Source organism: Miniopterus natalensis, chromosome 9 (genome assembly GCF_054644295.1).
Source record: "Miniopterus natalensis isolate mMinNat1 chromosome 9, mMinNat1.hap1, whole genome shotgun sequence".
Lineage (NCBI taxonomy): Eukaryota > Metazoa > Chordata > Mammalia > Chiroptera > Miniopteridae > Miniopterus > Miniopterus natalensis.
The window spans coordinates 55,896,264-55,917,066 of record NC_142089.1 but is presented as its reverse complement, the minus strand read 5'-3'; the positions used below and the strand labels follow the sequence as shown (position 1 = coordinate 55,917,066).

Below are 20,803 nucleotides of genomic sequence, written 5' to 3'. Positions count from 1 at the left end.
AATTACATCCTTGCCTAGATATGAAAAAAAACAAAAACAACAAAAAACACAACTTGCTGCAAGTATCGTCTGATAACAATAAAATGTTAGTATTCAAATAGTGAACTGTGAAATTCTGGTTTGGTAACTTTTTCCTGAATTCAATGTCTGTTATTTGTTTCTGCTATTTGAATAATACAAAATCTACAGTGAGAGAGAAAAAAATTTTAATTTAAATCTTTCTTACTCTCTTGATTATGGAAGGTTTTTTAATAGTATCTACATATATACTAAATTTAAAAACGTATCTACTTTCCTCAGCCTTCAGCCACTTCTCATTATTACACCAGGTTATTAACTGTAACTGTAATAAGCCAAATTAGTAACAGAAAAACAAAAGTTTCTGTTTTACAAAGAGCTGGAATATGAACTGGTATCCTTTCTTAGCTCAACTCCAATAATTAAGACTAAAAAGATGCCTATTCCAGAATTGCTTATTATTAATATCATTCATTCATCTTTCCACAAGATCAGAATAAATAGGCTAATTTTTTATTCCTATTAGTTCAAACTGAAAACTGTTTTCAAATTAGTGCAATAACAGTTGAAAGTTTTGATATGAAAAAATTCGTATTTATTTAAATGAGATTACGTCAATTTCCTATTTACTTTTGAAAAGAAATACATAAACCATTATTCTTAGAAATGAGGAATTTTATGCTTTTAGCTTAAAGACTTTCAAATTATATACTCAAGGAATGAATAGTTTTTGTAATTATTTTTAAAATGCTAGATTTAAATGAATTTTCAAGCTCAAGCAATTATTCAACAAGTTAAAATAATTTCTAAACATAGCCAACTCTTTCAAGCATTAAAAATATCTTGTGATACCTTTTAAAAAGTAATTTTAAAAGACACATTAACAAACAGGTATTCATAAAAACATACAATTAATCCAAAATGATAAAGAGAATGCTATACACACGTCTGCCCCTCCAGTTCCCTAAAGCTGACAACTGAGGCTGGGGGGGGGGGGGAGAAGGTTTCATCTAATCTCAGCTACAGTTAAAATGCTAAATACAGAATTTCTAGTTAAAAATACTGTACAGTATATTTAAAAGTAGCTAAGGAAGAAGGCCTTGCCCTGGCTGGTGGCTTAGTTGGTCGGAGTGTTGTGCCATACATCAAAAGGTTGTGGGTTCAATTTCCAGCCAGGGAACATACCTACACTGCAGGTTTGATCCGGATTGGGGCATGGACGGGAGGCAGCCGATCGATGCTTCTCTCTCACATTGATGTTTCTCTCTCTCTCTCCTGTCTTCTCTCTCTTAAACAAATAAATATATCCTCAGGTGAGGATAAAAAAAAAAGATCTTAAAATTTTCATTAAAAGAAAAAGAAGTTGGTAACTCTGAGGGGTGATAATGTTAACTAACCTTACTGTGGTAATCACTTCACAATATATATACACACTTCAAATCATTATGTTGTATACCTAAAAGGAATGCAGTGTTTTATGTCAATTATATCTCAATAAAAAATAAAATTAAAATTAGAAAATAATATAGAATGCCTAGAATAAGTTGTTTTAAGATCTCAACATGAAAAAAACCTGGCCAAATTATTGCTAATTATCATTTGCTGTTTTCTACACCCTGAGACCAAACTCCAATTCCTAAAAAAGAATGTAATTTAACACATATGCCCCTAAGAGAATGATGGATACAAAACAGGATGTCAAACTCAAAACTGTTTTTTTTGTAAATCTTTGATGCATACAAATAAACACAAAAATGTATAAATATTTAATATATTAAACTTCTAAGATACTGATTATCATTTATTTCACTTGAAAACCAATTTATTTAAATCATCTGATGCAAAGTATTTTAACACTTTCCAGTCAGAGTGACTCACTGCAAAAACATATTTAAACAGACATAATTACTTTCTAAACAAAACTAAAAAATTTCTTTATTCAAATGTAAATAAAATGTTTCTATAGCTCCTAAGGGATATTTCTGTCTTCTCTAATTTCAAGGTATTGAAATAGATCTCTGCATTTATTATCCAGCACTGTTCAACAGACCTTTCTGCAATGATGGAAATGTTATATATATAAATGCTGTTCAATAAGGCAGCCCCTAGGCAGATGTGGCTACTGAGTACTTATTATGTGGCTAGAGTGACTGAAGAATTACATTTTAAATTTTTTTTAATTTAAAATTTAAAAGCTGTATGTGGCTAGTGGCTACTGCATTGAATAAAAATTACAGACTAGCAAACGATCATGATTAGGTACAGTGACCTACAAAGGTGCTATACTGATCCAACAGATGAGCAGGTGAACAAAATGTAGTACAATGAAATACTATTCAGGCTTAAAAAGGAAGGAAAGTCTGACACATGTTATAACATGAATGAAACTTGATTACATATGTTAAGTGAAATAAGCCAGTCACAAAAGGACATATACTGTATGATTCCACTTACATGTCAAATTAATACAGACAGAACGTAGAAAAGTGTTTGGCAGGACCTGGGGAGAGAGGGTAATGGGGAGGTAGTGATAAATGGGTACAAAGTTTCAGCTTTACCAATGAAGAGTTCTGGAGATGGATGGTGGTGACAGTTGCACAGTATGGTGAATGTACTTAATGCCACTGAACTATAAACTTAAAAATGGCTAAAATAGTAATTATGTGTACTTTTACCACAATTAATTTTTTTTAAAGCATCACAATTTAACCAAATAAGTATTTCTGATAGCATAGCTAACTGGAAATCTAAAGTCACCAATAAAGGAAAGTGCTTCCCAGAGATGGAAACATCAGATTTACTGAGAAAAAGTTATAGTAACCCCATAATGAATCAAGCTGTACTACGCTACCACACCACAGCCAAGAGCTAAGCATTTTACTTGTACAGGATCTAGCTGAACACAATATATTGGAGCTCTTTTATGAAGTCACAAGGCTAGAAATAGTGTCAAACCTGAATTGTAGTGTTTTGTTGTTTGGTTTGGTTTTAGGCACTGGCAATAGAGCTGGCCTTGAGCAAGTCACACACTGAGCAACAAGAAAAACAAAGTCAAAAAATGTATTCAGTTATTTGTTAATTGTATACAGTTATTTCTAACTTCCTCAGAAGGTAACACTAACTATTTTAGAGGAAGGGTATAGTAAAAGTACAGCTCCCAGGTTAGAAAGCAGGAGAAACTAGGACAGTGATGAGAATACTACCATTAAGGGCTCATGCACAAGAAAGGAGGGTGAAATTAATGTAGGTAAAAACAAAAGAGGTGATCCCCTTCCTCATAAATCTACCTGAATATATTTAGGCCCAATGCTGCAATCACTAAGAGGGTTAAAATATTACAACAAAATATTTTAGGAAAGCTGTTAGATGCTACAAAACTAAATTTACTTATTTACAATCACTAAATTTACTTATTTATAAAAAGTGTACTTTAGTAAAATTTTTCTTGATTATATAATATGAATATATTCATATATTCAATGGATGCATTTTTCTTAGCAGAATTTTAAGGAGTGTCCAATTTGTCAAAAGCTTTTCAGGCAGATGATCAACATCAGTATTCTTAAAATTAGAGACAGCATATGCAACGATACAGAGCTATAAAGAGGCATTGTAGTTCCAAGGATTGCAAATAGTTTAATATCACAGAACATAAGACGCATAAGGAGAAAAATCTGAAAAGACTGATAAGGTCAGATGATGGAAGGTCTACTATATTTTATTCTATAATCAGAAAGAAGTTACTAAAGGGGTTTAAACAGAGAAGTGCTTTCTTAACCTATAGTCCCTTCTCAGAGAACAGCCCTCATCCCTAGCTCCAGGAGAGTCCTTGCAGCCACATTAGTACATAATGGTACTGAGAACTCCATTCCTCCATTGCCATAGTTGACAAGATAAGGGATACATGTCAATCATATTCTCATTCAAGAATTTAGAAGTGGGACCTGGCTGGGTAGCTCAGTTGGTTAGAGTGTCGTCCCAATACGCCAAGGTGGTTGGTGTGTTTGATCTCCAGTCAGGGCACATACAAGTATCAACCAATGAATGCATAAATAAGTGGAACAAATCAACCTCTCTTTCCCTCCAACCCCTAAAATAAAAATAACAACAAAAAAAAGAATTTAGAATTGCGGCACAAAACAAGTGAGTTAGTTAGCTCTGGGCATTGGACTTATAGCTTAATGTAAATTCAGAAGTTAGGAATGCCCTTGTAGACGACATGAAAGGAGAACCAATATAGAGAGGAAACATAAAGGAGTATACATGCTTAAAGAAGAAAAGATGAGAACATGTAGCCCTACAGAGAAAGAATGCCTCTGCTTTCCTATTTAGTCCTCTTGGAACCTGGCTATATACCCTACCCTTGATTAAATGAGATATCCCTGTAGCTTTCCAATAAATCCAATTTTTGTTTAAGCTAATTTAAATGGGTTTCTATCGCCTGCAGCCCTGAGACAAGATGAGGTGATTAATTCCGGTGGTAATCTGAAGAATTAGAGAAAATAGGTTAAAAGGGTAGAACATTTAAAGTAAAAAAAGGAGTTATCAAAAGAAAGCAGTAGTAGCAAATAAAGACAGGTATGATGAATGAAAAGTAACCAATATTATACAGGGTTCATGGAGCTTAATTTAAACAAGAGACTTTCAGGAACCTGAAACAGTATAAATTGCCTCCAAGGACGAGAATGAGCAGGAAGTCAACGATGCTTTTAAGAGAATAATTTCAACAGAATAATGGGAAAGAAGTCATATTTGAATAAGTTAAGAAATAAGTGGTAGAAAATAAATACAACTAAGAAATTTCTTTAAAGGAGTTGATGATTAAAAGAAAGAAGTTGGAGGGGACAACAATATGAAAGAGAAAGAGAGAGAGATGTAAACTTATTTCTAGGCAAACATTCAAGGGAGAATGAAAGCCCCATCCTGCAAAAGTGTGAAATGATAGTCCAAAGAAAGCAGAAATCCAGGAGAGTATAGCCTTAGGAAGGCCCAGCAATTTTTCCTTAAAAGTGGATTTAAAAAAAAAAAGGGCTAAAATTCCAAGAAATCTTAAAGAGAAGAAAAGTTGAGGCAACTCACTCTTGAATACTGTACTTTGTGTCATTCAGCAGAAGCAGTGAGTAGGTAAGTGATTTGCTGAAAACTAAGGAGGAGGAAATGGTTGGATGACTTAAGAAAATAGAAAAGGTCTGAGCCACAACTAGGGAATGTGAGAGGAGTTAACGAGAGGTTAAGTCAAGGATCTTGCTGACCCAAGGCTTCAGGGGATGCAACAAAAAACAACAGAAGAAACACAAACTGGTACTATAAGAGAAAAATGAGCTACTAATGATTTTTGTAAAAATAAACTTCAGGTATAGTTTATTACATAACCTAGTATGATATAATCTTAACTTCTAACTTGCAAAAATTAAGTAAGGCTATTCAGAAACATTTCTGTCCTAAAAAATGAAGTATTTTATTTTTAAACTTAATTATAAGATTGATATAATTTCAAAATAAAACTTTAAAAATTATAAAACAACTCAGACCTTTATTTCACTCCATATTCAAAAATCAACTTCAAATGTATTGATTTAAATGTAAAAAAAAAACCTCAAAACTCTTAGCAGAAAATATGGTGACTATCTGTGAGACCCAGAACAATCTCTTAAACAGCAAATATAATAAAAGACTAACAAATTTGACTAAAATTAAAATTAATTTTTTTCATCAAGACACCATAGCAATGATAAAAACTCTATATAGAATTCCAGGTTTGTCAATACCAGTAAATTTTTCAAGAAAAGAATAATATTTTCTGTTTTATATGCAATATTAAATCTGACCAACTCCAGCACTTTATTGAAAAGCTATGCACATAATGGAATAACCAATTCACATATAATTCTATACTTGGAATACAGTGCCCTTCAAATGAAAGAATAAAATATTGTTAATGTTTTATAAAATGAGCAGTTGATGAACTATTTACATATAGAATTTTTCACATTTCTTTGCTTCTAAATTCACCCTTTAATTGAGTCAACTAACATTGAGTGTCTAGCACGTGTTAAGCAGTGCAATATTTTATACAACTTTCTATGGTTGTGCATTTGGATAACTGAATCTACGGATCATAAACTCAGTAACTTTACCCTTTCTATACCAAATCTAGAGTAGATATAAGGTGCAGGCTTGCTGATCACAATGATGTAAATGATTCTGAATATTTGCCATAAAGGTAAAACACTTAAAACTGTCCCCTACAAACTCCCTAAAAAAAGTGAAAAGAAAAGTTACAAACTGAGAAAAGACATTGACAATATACACAAAAGATTAACATGAATATAAAGAAATCTTGTAAATCAATGAGAATGCAGAAAGATCAGCAAGAGACATGAACAGGAATTTAACTGAAAATAAAAAGGGCCAGTAAACATAAAAAGAAATGTTCTACATCAGTGACTAGGAAAATGCAAATCAAGACTACATTACACTCTTCTGATCTGTAAAAATTAAAAGACAATATCAAATGTCAAAAAAAATGGATAACCAAAGGATCTTTTTTATCTCATATACTGCTGATATTAATATAAATTGGCTCAGCCACATTGGAAGCTGGGCATCATCTAGAATTGGGCATTCACCTATCCTGTGAAGAAGCAATATTACCTTTAGGTATATAATCAACAGAAACAGATATATACAATTAAAAAGTGCATTCAATGTCCATTGTAGCTCTATTCACAATTACGAAAACTAGAAAATAACTAATGCCCAACAAGTAACAGTGAGAGGATAAATATCCAAATATCTAAGAAGGAGAGAGTTGGTGAATCTTTTACTCAACGAAATATTATAAGCAATTACAATTTGTAACTTCAGAAATATGCAATAATGTGGATAAATCAGCAATAAAAGCAGGTTTGGAAAGATTATATTCAATACAACTATATAAAAACAACTAAAATAAAAGACGTATCTTTTGAAATTATATATCCAACAAAAATATACAAAGAAAGTAAGACAATGAACACAGAATTTAAGAGGATGATTACCTCGGTTGACAAGAAGGTGGAAGTGGAAAGATAGAAAAGAGCAAAACCATATGTAGGTTAAGTTCCTGGCTTTTAGGGGGAGGTAGGAAATGATGGTAGTCCATGGGTGCTTATTATAATCATAGATAGATGACAGGTGATAGATAGATAATGACTAATCCAATGCAGTGTACCTAAGGTTTAATAAAAGAAAAAAATTCCAAAAATTTAATGAAATTTGTTCAGTAAAAATTCTGAAACAGGCATAACAAGCACCTCTGTAGAGAATCACTTAGGAAAGGGAAAACAATATGATCAGTGTATAAAGATGTTATTCACCACATGGTTTGGGTGATAAATATGTCTTCTATAATCTAAAATAAATTCCAAATGCTGCCACAACTTTCCAATAAATTAAGGTCTTTGTAAACAAGGGCTGTAAAACTTTAACCAATTAGAAAAAGTAATCACTGCCAAGTTTCTAAAACAGATAAATCCTGATAATTATATATATTATGTAATTCTTGCATATCAATTCATCTTTATAATGTGCACCAACATTCACCTTCCAATCTAAGGTATTTATTATCATCAAATACAATCCTCCTAGGCTTTCCTGTTCTTTATTTTTATCAGACAATGTTTATGTACATGATGTTACACAAATTTCTGTGAGACTGTGAAAAACAATGTGACAATAGAATTAGTTTCAAATAAGGCTTCATTAGATAAAATTAAGAGAAACTAGACATGTATCAAAATAAATGCTCTCCTGTTTTTCTAAGATATTAGAAGTTACTTTTTCATTAGTATGTTATTCCCATTCAAAGTTTTAAATATCTTTTTAAAGCTTTTAATTAGATTTCAACTTTATAACTTTACTGCCATGTTTGAACTCGGCTGTATATCAAAAGTTAATCATAGTAAATGCCATATGATTTTTCATACTCTAATTAGAGTAAAATTGGTTTTTGAAATTGAGTAGACATTTGACAATTGTTCAACACAATACATTTTATCTTGGAAATGATGCAAAATGAACTATTCTATTCAAATATCACGTATACTTCTGGAAGTAACATTTTCATCTCTATAAACTGCTTAGTCCACTCTTCCCATTTGTTTAAAAGTATAACACATAGGAATAAACTGATAAAAGGCATGAAAGTTAACTGTTGCCAAATTTGAAAAGCAGAAAAGGAGAACTCAGGAATCAAATGCAAAGCCCTGGGGTAAACAGAGAATGCCTAGAAGGTGCCCCTACCTAATAAAGATTATCTAAACATTGATCAAATATGAATAGTAGGAGCTGTAGGAGACTAGAACTAATCTCTATTATATTAATTAGAGATGACAGAAAAACATGATCCATTTTAGAGCCACCCCTTTGTAACACTAGTTTTATCACAAAGTTGTTTACCTAGGTAATCAACAAAAAGTTAGCAATTTATTTAAAAGTATGCCTTATTCAATGAAGTATGTAGATTTTTTTAAGAGTAGTAATAATCAAATCTAAGCTGAAAACCACACTGTATTGATTTATTGTTCAGAATCAATGCTATCATTGTCTATTACTAAGTCCATGTTGTACACACTACTTACTTTTCTTCTTAACTGTATCTCAAGGTACAGACTCAAAATCAAAATATTTTGAGATTTAAAAAAGTGAATAAAAATAGTTAGATCTGCTCATCTAGAACTAGTAGCAAAATTTCTTTTCAACCTATAGCTATTTATATCTTAAAATTCTATGAACCTCATTTCTCTTTAAAAATTCTAGTAAGTAAAATTAGATAAAAAGAGAGGAAAATATCAAATCAATGTTGAACATCTTAAAATTACATAATGTCATATATTAAACATATCAGTAAAAAAGGAAAAGAGGAAAGCAACTCAAATACCATAGGGTTTGTAAGTTGGAAGTCTGTCAGTTATTTCTGAGTGAAAACTATGAGCACATTTTCTTTTCTTTCATGCTTTTCTACATTTTCCAAATTTTCTACAATAAACATGTATCACTTTTATAACTCAAAAAATATGTAAAATCAATCTTACCCATCCTGCCTATTTTCTCATACAACATTCCTCCAGCCCACTATAAAATTTTAATCCTCTGAACAGAGACCTCCTCCCCCTCCCCCCCACCAGTATCACTACAAAACAACATGCCATTTCCTAATTTCCCATCAAACTGATAAAATAACAATGTGCTATATGTAAATGTAATATAACTAGTGCAGAAATCCCTTTTGAACTTGTCAAGGAAATAATTTTGAGACAAGAGATTAGAAATGTAAATTAAAGAAAGCAAAGCAATTTCTTATGTCAATGAACAGTCAAGATACTTCTCATTCTAGGTGACAAATGGAGCCTTCTCATCAATGTAGTGAGTATCTACTAAATAAAAACACATAGCTTGGTCATACGTAAGCTTACATTTTTAAAGCAAAGTTTATCTCATGGATAGTCTACAGAGAAATGTAAAATCTTTGGAAGGTCTTGGGCAAATATTTAACAGCTTTCACCAGAAACAATAATTTTTAAATGAAGAAAACCTGCAAAAAGTTATTGGTACTGTTATTCCTTGTAGACTATCACACCTTACTCACCATAGTAAAACACTGGCAAATTACAGACTACCAAATAGAACGTGAAAATAATTTTTCCTTGTTATAGAGGAGCCTAACAAGTAGTATGACGTTTGTATTAAAGTTAACTCCGGTTAATCACATTTTTGGCCAATTTTTAGTAAGTTCACACATCTACCACATTGGAATGCAAAACATTTATGGGTCCACAGGACTGTGGCAGCTTAAATAGTGTAGTGGGCAAACATACAGATGTGAATTCAAACTCTGACTTATAGTGTGACCATGAACAATTCGCTGAAGACCCCTGAACTTAATTTCTTGATCTGTAAAATGGAAATAACACCCACCCACCTTACTGGACTATTGTAAAGAATAAGGTGTATAGGGTCCCAGGTACAATGTCTGACATACTGCAAATAATCAATAAACGTTATTTGTACTCTCTTCTAGAAAGTGAAAATGTATCCTGTCATCTTTATAGCCTTCAATATAGCTTTGGTAGGTACTCAAAACAAAGGTTTCTTGAAATGAATCCTTATAGTTTAAGGCTAACTACTTCAACTTCCACTTGAACAAGTCACCTCTATCTAAATAAATTCTGCTGAGAATGGAATTTCAGATTCCCAGAACTTTTTCAGGCATTCTGATGAAAATAAATCTCCATTAATCAACAAGGTAACTTTATTAGTATGTTACTCAATATTTGGATCTGCATTCTATAAAATTTGCCAACATTTTCATTTTGAGATTCTTTATATATAGTTTTCATTAATCTAGTTTCCTTGAAAGTAAACTTTAATTTCTTTGGCCTCACAAAACTATCTCATTAAGTTTCCCACTACATTTCAAATAAAAAAAAATTGTCAATTAATTTTATATTTTTAAACAGCCTACTTTAATTTTTACTACAGCAAATAAATATTCTTCTTTACACTTTGAAGTCTCTAGCCATTAAAGTTTGTGTGTACTGTAAACATTACCCCATAGAAATATTATAGTAATTAACAAGACAAAGTACTGTGTTTTTAGATTTTCATTTTGTCTTTGCACAACCAAAGGTTATCAATAATTCAACTCGAGCTCAAGTACTAAAGTATTTCAAATTCTGCAATATAATTTGAAAAATAATTTTAAAATGTTGGATATATAATGCTTCGAAATAAATATCAATTTCATTAAAAGTAGGTAAAATGTAACTTTCAGAGTGAAGTAAGTATTCCTGAGACAAGATATGGCAAAGTAATAGTTTTTAACTACTAAACACAAGTCTCAAAACTTGGGGCATAAATTGCTATTTAAATACTTAAAACAGTTTGACAGAGAACCATTAAGAACTTCATACTAAACAACTTTTTAATTTAAATAAATTCAAACTTAGAAGCTTTTGAAAAACAGGTTCTACTAGCTAGTTTGATAAATATTTAGTTACTATACACTAGTTTCTTAGCCCAATGAAATAATGAAATGTTTGAATAAATATGCCTGGAGAGGCAAATATTATCACCATTTATCTTAAATGCTGATATAAATAATAGTCTCAATTATTTTAATAAACATGATAAAGTTCAAATTCATTAGAAATGGGAGTCAAATACACTAAAAAAAAATGCCCTGGATATATATGACAACCTATGAGGTAACACTTAACAGAAAGGACTCTTTTTCTGGAGAGGTTACATTTTAACTTATTTAAAAGTCTAACTTTAGATGTTCCCTTACTTTAGTACCATTTTAAAAGTAGTCATATTAAAATTTCTTATTTCTCTAACTTGCTTCCTTGTTATTATCAAAACTGATCTTATTAAAAGTCCCTAAGTGTTATATCTTAATACACATGAAAATATGTTTTCAGGTCCAGTGTCAAAGTGTCTTTTATGCCAAATTTCTATAAAATACAAATAAGGATGCCAAACACTTTATAATTCTGAAGCCACTCCACTCAAAGAAAAATGCTCCTGTCATTTTCATGGCTTTTTCTGAATGGGAACTTAGTCATATTTCAAGACTAGGCAATGGAATGCATTTTAGATTGTGCCTCAAACAAACTTCATTTTAAAAGCTCATGTAAATTAATAAAACAATAAATTCCATTCACTTAGCAGATGTATGCTGTAAGACCTCCTTATAAAAGGCCAAGACTAACATGCTATATAGCAACATGTTCAATGGTATGAAATTCAGCTTTGCGTTTCCAAAGAATTCTAATTGGCAACACTTCATTGGTATACCTTGCTGAAATCTCTATTTTTGTGGAGGAAATATCAAGTATTATAACAATACATTCAAGCTTATATCTTGCACAATAAACCAAGCGTAAGCAGGGATCTATCGAAAAATACATCTGAAAGGCAAAAAATTTAGAAGCACTTGCAATACTTAATTTTGACATCAAGAATCAATCCTCCAGTGTCTAAGCTCAGTCTTTAAAAAAAATTAACTGTCCAACGCACTAAAGAAATATGAGTATGCTATTTTTTCTTGTCTTACAGAAGATGACCACATTAAAACAAATCAAAGTAAGTGTAAGTCAAAAAAAACAGGCATGAAATTTTAATCCAGATGTAAACATCGCGGAAAACTCCAAAGTAATGAAAAATAAACCCAACAGGGTAGCGTAGGTACCCTTGGACATCACAGAGACCTAAAAACAAAAATCGTGCCTACATCATCAAATATTTAGCTGGAAATGGGAAACAATAATATTGCTACTCGGCATGGGCTTAACTAATTAAGGAACCCGATTTGTTCTCATCTGCAGGCATGCGGTGCCTAGTATTTTCCCTTAGTCGACTGCTTTCTCATTTGTAAACAACTTCTGTAGCTTTTTCTCGGGTGTTCAAACGGGAGGGAAAATGAAAGTCTGAAAAGCATCAGCATGTAAGCTTCCGAATCTGAGCACTGAGTAGCAGAGAAGGGGCGAATCACATACATCAGGAAAAAAAGAAAAGAAAAAAAGGTAGCCCCTTGAATTAGAGGAAAGAAATACAGTCACCTGAAAAAAGCTGGTGAAGTAAAGCCAGCATTTAGTGAGACACGGTTTAAAAAAACAACAACAACAAAAAAAACTTGTCTGGGGGCTGGAAGTTATGGGGGCGCTCTTTGTGCGAAGTCGGAGGGGAAGGGGAGGGACGAGAAAACAGCTTGGGAGTCATTCAAAGGAGTGAGAGCAGCGGTGCTCGAGCGAAAGGCGGGGCGGAGCCCGGCCGGGCCGACGGAGGGGGCGACAGGGGCGGCAGCCCGCCGCTCGCACTCCCAGGGAGGGGGCGGCGAGCGGGCCCGCCGGGGGCCGGGAGAGAAGCGACGCCGGCCGCGGGCACAGACGGGGGTCTCTCCAGTAGGTAACGAAAGCGCTGCCAAACCGGGGCTCTGGGCGGGGGAGGGTCCGGCTCCCGAAGGAAGCGGCTCCCGAGTGACATCTCCAAGTTTCCGCACTTAGCGGGCTAGGGGCGCGGCGGCCGCAGGGCTTCCCTCGGCCCCCGACCCCGCGCCAGATCCCCTCCCTCCCCCGCCGGCGCCTCGCCCCCGGGCCGCGGCCCTTACCTGGAGCTCCGTGAGCAGGATATCCCCCCGTTCGGGGTTGGACGCCATTGCACTCCGCTCTGGACTCCGCACCTGGACGCGACCGCCGCTCTCGAAGGGAGAAGGCGGGACGGGACGGGGGAGGGGGTGAGGAGCGGGGAGAGAAAGAAAAAAAACCCCACTAGGGATTCATGGAGGCGCTGCCCCTGCTGGAGGCGCGGCTTATTTCGCCCGGTTCACGGAGCGGCGGGGAGCGAGGGCACTCATAGCGGACTCCCCCTCGCCGCTCGCCCGCCGCCGCCCTCCCGCGCCGACTCCGTTCGCTCAGTCGCTCCCTTAGGGCGACGCCTGGAGCCGCCTCCAGCCTCTCAATGCGGGGCGCAGCGGCCGCGGCTGCAAGCTCCTCCTGTCGCACCATTTAGCTGTCACTGCGTCGCAAAAGCGGCCTCACTTGGCGGCTGCCGGGACACGTGACGGCCGGGGTCGCTGCCTCCCGCCGGGCGGGGAAGGTGGGGCGGAGGGGATCCTGAGCGGGGCGGGGCGGGGCTGCTGCGGGCTCGGCTCCGAAGGGGGCAGCCCTTGGACCCCGACGGGGTGAAAATGAGAGGAAAGAGCTGGGCCCGCGTCTCGGGAGGCGGGAAGAGGAAGGAGGAAACTCGCCCGCCCTCCTGCTTGGTGCGGCGGCCCCCACTGCGAACGCTGGGACTCGGGAGCCTACTCGCTGTTTTTTGTTTGCTTTTTCCCCAGGCCACTTTCTCTTTTCTCGTTGAAGTTTAGGCCTAATGGAACCGGTCCCCTTTCTGTAACCTCCACAATCCAAAGAGTTGCGGAACTCAAGCTTTGTAGAGTATTCCCCTGCGCCCCAACAACCCGAGCTATTAATCTTGCCTTTTGCTCCCTCCCACTCCCAGCGCGCCTTGCGGACTGGTAAGGTGCACAGGGCCCATCTGGGGTGTGGTCTGTGCTTTTTTTTATTTTTAAATCTTTTTTTTTTTTTAATTCTCACTTGAGGATATTTTTTTCCCATTGCTTTTTAGAGAGAGAGAAACGCCGATACTTTTTCAGAAATGGAAGCAGCTCGAGATCTCTAGCAACTTTTAACGCAGTTTTTGAAAAATACCTTTTCCCAAGCGCTGAACTATGGTTTTGTTTGTGGAACTGCACAGTTTAGAATTTAATTAGCTGGCTTCTTGAATTGTTTAAACTGAAGGAGGTGGGGAGGGATAAACCCCACTAATGGAAAAAAGTCAACTCTCCTTGGTGTAGTAACCATCCAAAATAGTCTGTTAGTAACATATAGCTAAATAGTATAAATTTAGGTTTAAAAAATGACTGTATACTATTCAGAAATGCCAATAAAGTCTCCAACAGGTAGCTTTTTTGTTTGAGCACTGAATGGATATTATTCTAGGCAACTGCCTACCTTTAAATTATTTGAGGCTGAAATACAATGGCTTTGTTAAAAGCTACTTGGAGAAAGTGGTAGGGGTTAGTTAGATAGCTACTTCAATAATGGCTTAGTTGGCATACTTCAGAAGTATGTATACCATTGTGTACTTGTCTTACACTCTTTATGAGTTGTGTTGGACTGATGCAGGCTTTGATGTTTATCTTTTTGCATTCTCAAGTCTCATGCATTAATTTGACAAACATTTGTTGTCTAGAGTTCTGTGGCCAGATTTTCTGAACTCCCAACTCATATGATAAAGTTTTTTTTCTGGTGTGTATTTCAGAAGTTTTACAGCTATTTGTATGCTTAATGCATTGCCTTGGTTGAAAATAGTAATTTAAATATATGAAATAACACTTGGGAAAACCAGATTATAAATGTCCTCCCTGGTAACTAAGAGCCAGATAGTGAGTGTTCTAAGGCCCTGGAGTTAACAGCTAGGATTTAAAAAGAGTTCTTGTCCCTGGAGTGATAGTGTCTTTTAGAGAAACAGACTTGTGTCCAAACCACTATTATGCAATTTTTAAATGGTAGGCATGAAATGTTAGGGGAGCATTGCATTCAGATATATGTACGTTTTCTGTGTGATAAAATATACACAACAAAACTTACCATCTTAACAATTACAAGTGTACAATTCAGTGGCATTAGATGCATGCAGATGTATTTTGCTTATTTTTGCCTTTCCTTATTCCAGAATGGTTCTGATATGGCTGACATGCACATAGTAGGAGCTTCACAATGATGGAATTTACAAAGAAATACAGTCAATGGGTATTTAAAAAAATAAATTTAGATATAATACAGGAAACATTCACATTTTTAGCACCATGGAATTTTAGAACTAGAGAAGACTTAAAATTTCTAGCCAGTTCTTAATTTATAAGTAGGGGGAAAAAACCATAACTTACTTAACTAATTAGGAGCATGGTAACTTAGTGGCACAAATGGAGCCTGGAACCTAAATCTCATTGCCAGTGCTGTGATTAGTACTTTAAAATAGAATCCTCATTTAAACTGAACTTGAAGAATTATATAGCCCCTCAAAATTTTTACCATAGAAAAAGACTTTAAACTTTACATATTTCTAGTGCTAAAATAAGTGTTGATAATAATTTTAATTTTATATATCACATGTAAATGTAAACAACAAAGTTTTTGAAGTTACAGGAATTATTTCTGAGATTAATAGTATAATACAAAAGGGAGACCAAGACAAAATAAAAACTGCATGATAATCTGGAAATGTAATGGTTTAAACAGTAAATTAGTTTAGTTTAAGCTAAAAACTACTACCCATCTCATAGTCTCTGTTCAGGGGCGGGGGGAGGGGAGTACTAGTATGTGGAACGTACTTATCAGAATGAAGCACACTTGAAAGAGTTTTCATGGAAACCCTTATCATGTTGATTCAGATGAGTTGTATTCAGTCCCTATTTGCAAATGTTTTTAGGAAATCCTAAGTATAGTTCATCTGAAGTTATGTTCTAATTTATATTACCAATAAAAAAGATTTTTTTTTTTTACACGTCTATATAAGAAGTTAAAGACCTCAGATATATCTGGATTGTATCACTAGTTATGCAGGCACCTTTAAACATTTTTCATAGATATTTTAAAGGTTTTTAAAAATTAGAAATTAACAAACATATAGAAATAGTTTCAGTTAACAAAAATTAGATAGAAAGTGTTCTCTTGTATTTTTCTTTTTAAAATGAAAGAAATCTTATAGGAAAAAATCCTAGTAGAGTTGAATTTCATTATTTTTTGTTTTGTTTTCTGTGTTGTTGGTGAGAAACAGACATTCAGATATTTAGATGATAAGGTTCCTCTCTTTCCTTAGATCCCAAGTGAAATGAGATGAACTATTTTTCCAGGGAAATCAAAAAACTTCTTCGTGAACCAAACTTTTTATTGCCTTGCATTTTTTATTTCCCCCTTTTTTTCTTCCTTAATATTAGTAAAGTGTTGTTTTAAAATTCTAGCTTACCCCAAAAGTATTTTGGAGAATTGAAGGAAGAGATTTGTTTTGTTGTTGTTTTGATGTTAGTATTAAAAGAAGAGTAACCCCACTACTACTAAGGGATCATAGTGAAGTAGCAGTGGTAATCAAAGTCACAGACTGCCAAAGGAAAGGCAGAACTCAAGGAGACAGAGTCAGAGCTACTTGATCACCACCCTTTTCTTCCTTTAGAAATCCCTTGTAGATTGTCCCCTTGTGTGCTGTATGAGGATAATTTTGAGATTATTTTTTTTTTAAAGTCAAAAACACAGAAGAATAGTCAGTTGTAGTGATTGTAGCAAATACTTTCTGAGATGTCTTCTCAGCCCACATCCCCTTCTTTGACAATTGCCCCTATTCCCAGAGAACAGGTTTCTGTAGCCATGTTGATTCTGATTGACCTAGACCTTTCAGTAACCTCTGGGTGGACCATGATAGAACATCTCTAAGCCAACCGAATTCCATTTCCAAGAATCTGGAAATAGGACACTGGAATGCTGATCAACTGGTGGCCCTGGAGTGGGAGCTGTTATGGCTAGAATGGTCATTTTCTGCCATATGTACAAAGATGCAGAAAAAGCTACTCTTCAGAAAGGAAAAAGTTCCTCCTTCCTGTCACTGGGAATATAGTGCTGACCAAGGAATACCTGATCTCTGTCTTCATGGAATTTATAGTTTAATTAAAGAGACATAATGAGAGAGAAGGTGAATTCAGTGTACTTTGAACACAGGTCAGGTGATCCTTTCCTGAGTACTTCACAGTTGAGGTCTCACTGGTAAGTAAATGTTAACTAGGCAAAACAGGTGTCAAAGACTTTCCAAGGAGAGAGAATAACAGATGAATGATCTATGAAGGGGGGGAGGGGGGATCATATAAGTGCTGAAAGGCTAGTGGGGCCATAACAAAGAGATGGAGCAATAAACAAGAACTTATAAACCATGTATATCAGGATGATGATGGATAGGATAGGATAGGATAGGATAGGATAGGATAGGATAGGATAGGATAGGATAGGATAGGATAGGATGATAGGATAGGATAGGATAGGATAGGATAGGATAGGATATAGGACGAGTAACAAATGATTCCAAAAATCTCAGTGTCTCACAATAAGGTTTACTTATCTCTCATGCAACATGCCCACCATGGCTCTGCTCATGTCATCTTCACTCTGGACTCAGGCTGACAGAGCAGTCTCTATCTGGAGTATTGCCATCGTCATGGTAGAAGGAAAAAAAATTATATGAGGGTCTACTGATGTGCAAAGAGAAGCAGAGATGAGAGACTATGTGGCCCCAGAATTGATGGAAAAAACAGCAGAATTGGTTCTTGATGTCTTACCATTTGCTGGTTTTAGTCTGTGGGAAGTTAAGCTACTCTACTGTTTCTTCTTAGGTTCCTTATGTTCCCTTAATCTTTCTTTTTGCTTAAGCAAATCAGTGTGTGTGTGTGTGTGTGTGTGTGTGTGGTGTGTGTGTGTGTGTGTGTGCGTGCTCAAGCAAATAGCTCTACACCATTCAACCAGGGTGAGAATCATCAGAGAATGAGTGACACCACCATCCTGGCTATAGGGTAGAAATAAGTAGGGCCAGTAACACAATTTAATTAGTGCTGGCTCCTCTCTCAATGACTCCTCTATCTACTTATTATTCCCAAAAGATACACCAGTGAATATACAAATTATAAACAATAAATATATATTAAACCCGTTATGAACCTTCCCACAGCATTTTGTTGATAAATCTATTTGGGCACTTATATGTCCTTGTGAAGTCTTTTACACAGTCCTGTTCTCCTGCTAGGCTTAAAGCCACTAATGAGGTTACATGAATCTTATGTGGCCTAGTAGGGTATCTCTTATGAGTAGATATTATATGAGTGTGTGGGTTTATATGTATTACCGAAATAGTTTAACATAACTGTCAGCTACTCTCTGTCCCTCAAAAATTAAGTAAGCTAGCTTTGGATGCCCACTTTTGTAGCCTCTGAAGTCAAGAGCCTCTGTTTCCCTAATCCAGTTTTTCAGATTCTCTGATGGGTTATTTACACATGCTTGCCTCCTTTTCTCTCCCTCCACAAACACTTCCCCACTGCCTGTGTCCCTTGGTTCTGCCTATATTGATATACACCTGAATTTCAACCCATGACCAGTTGCCCCAATACCAACTTTCCTCGAGAATTTATGAATTCATTCATTAGAAGATAGCGGCAGATTGAGTGGAATCTACACTGACACTCCCAGGACCAAACTGGAATTACAACTAAAATATAGAAAAAACATCCTGAATAATCAACTGAAGACAAGCTGGAGAGCACCCTCATAACCAAGGACCTAAAGTGGAGACTGCATAGGGACTGGTAGAAAATGCGGAGGCATCAGAGAACTGGCTGGGCTCCCAGAGGCAGCAGCTGAAGGTCCAGAAGAATATCTCATCTGTGGGGGTTTCCCACTGAGAACTCTGGGGCCTAAACCCCGAACTAGGCTCCCCAGCCAAAAAAGGTGCCCACATAACATCTGGCTGTGAAAAGTAGCAGGGATTCTGTTGCCAGGGAGAGATGGCCTGGAAATGCATGCACCCTCTTAAAGGGCCAATGCACAAAGTTTAGTGCACAGCCACTCGCCTTGGCCTCCAGCAGGGGGAGGGCAGGGTGGACTGGGGCTGTGTGGGGAGAACCTACAGGTGGGGCTTGGGGGATAGAGCTCAGAGAGCAGCTATCTGGATTCTGTGCTGGGTTATTCCCCCATATGGCAGAGGACATCTTTCGCAGGTAGACATTTACCATCCAAGCAGCTTTTGCCTGGGGGAAGCAATTGCCCCAACCATTGAAAACCTCTCACCCTATCCAGTGGAGTTTCTACAGCCTGAGGCTCATTAAGAGGCTGAATATCAGCCTCTGGGTGCTTTGAGTCTTTGCCTGGTTAGCTTCTGGTCCCAGGGCTTGGAAAAGCAAACCTTGGTGTGCATCTTGGTCCTTTCCAAACACACCCAGCCCCAGCAGAGGGAACCACAAGCTGTGAAGTGTGGAAAGATTCAAACAGGGTACTCAAGGCCAGTCACAAACAGCATCTGACATTGGCCTGAACCAGATACCATCCAAAAGACTGGGAGTCCTAACAAGTCTGCCTAATACATAGAAACAAATCCAAACAGGCAGCCAGAATGGGAGGACAAAAACGTCCCAAGTGAAAGAAAAGAATTCTCCAGAAGAAGAGCTAAATAAAATGGAGATAAGCAACCTATCAGATATAGAGTTCAGAATACTGATTATAAGGATGCTCAATAGCATGAGCAAAGATATGGAAACTATGAAGGAAATGAAAAATGACATAATAGTAATAAAAAATACATTGGCAGGAATAAAAGCAGGTTAGGGGAAGCTGAGGATCAGATCAGCAAATTAGAAGACGGGGTAGAAAAAATTACTCAGAGGACCAAAAAGAAAAAAACAATTAAAAAACAGGAGGACAGTTTAAGGGAGCTCTGAGATAACATGAAATGTAACAATATTTACATCATAGGAGTAACAGAAGGTGTAGAAAGTAAGCAAGGGTTAGAGAACCTGTTTGAAGAAATAATGGCAGAAAACTTCCCTAACCTGGTGAAGGAAAAAGTCACACAAGTTCAGGAGACACAAAGAGTCCCAAGCAAGAAGAACCCAAAGAGGCCCATGCCCAGGCACATAATTGAAATGTCATGCCCTAGCCCATTTGGCTCAGTAGTTAGAGCGTCAGCTCTTGGACTGAAGGTTCCTGGGTTTGATTCTGGCCAAGGGCACATACCTTGGTTGCAGGCTCAGCCCCAGTTGGGACATGAGCAGGAGGCAACCACTCTATGTCTCTCTCTCTCACATCAATGTTTCTCTCTCTCCCTCCCCCCTCCCTCTTCCACTCTCTGAAAATGCAATGGGGAAAATGTCCTTGAGTGAGGATTAAAAAAATAAAATATCAAAGCCAAAAATGCAAGACAAAGTGCGAATCTTAAAGGCAGCAAGAGAAAAGCAATCTGTTACCTACAAAGGAGCTCCCATAAGGTTGTCAGCTAATTTCTCATCAGAAACTCTACAGGCCAGAAGGGAATGGCATGAAATATTCAAGGTAATGCAAAGCAAGGATCTGAAACCAAGACTGCTCTATCCAGGAAGGCTATCATTCAGAGTAGATGGTGAAGTAAAGAGCTTCCCAGACGAAAAAAGGCTAAAGGA

The 20,803-nt window shown here is 36.5% G+C and overlaps 1 protein-coding gene across 1 annotated transcript in view; it reads right to left on the bottom strand.

Annotated features, from left to right (window-relative positions):
- The window catches only part of PKN2 (protein kinase N2), a 111,091-nt gene extending 97,657 nt beyond the window's left edge, over positions 1-13,434 (bottom strand). The window contains exon 1 of the mRNA XM_087820567.1: positions 13,169-13,434. Coding sequence (XP_087676693.1) covers positions 13,169-13,216 — 48 coding nt within the window. The 5' untranslated portion in view covers positions 13,217-13,434. The remainder of the gene's footprint in view (positions 1-13,168) is intronic.
- Between the last annotated feature and the right edge of the window lie 7,369 nt (positions 13,435-20,803).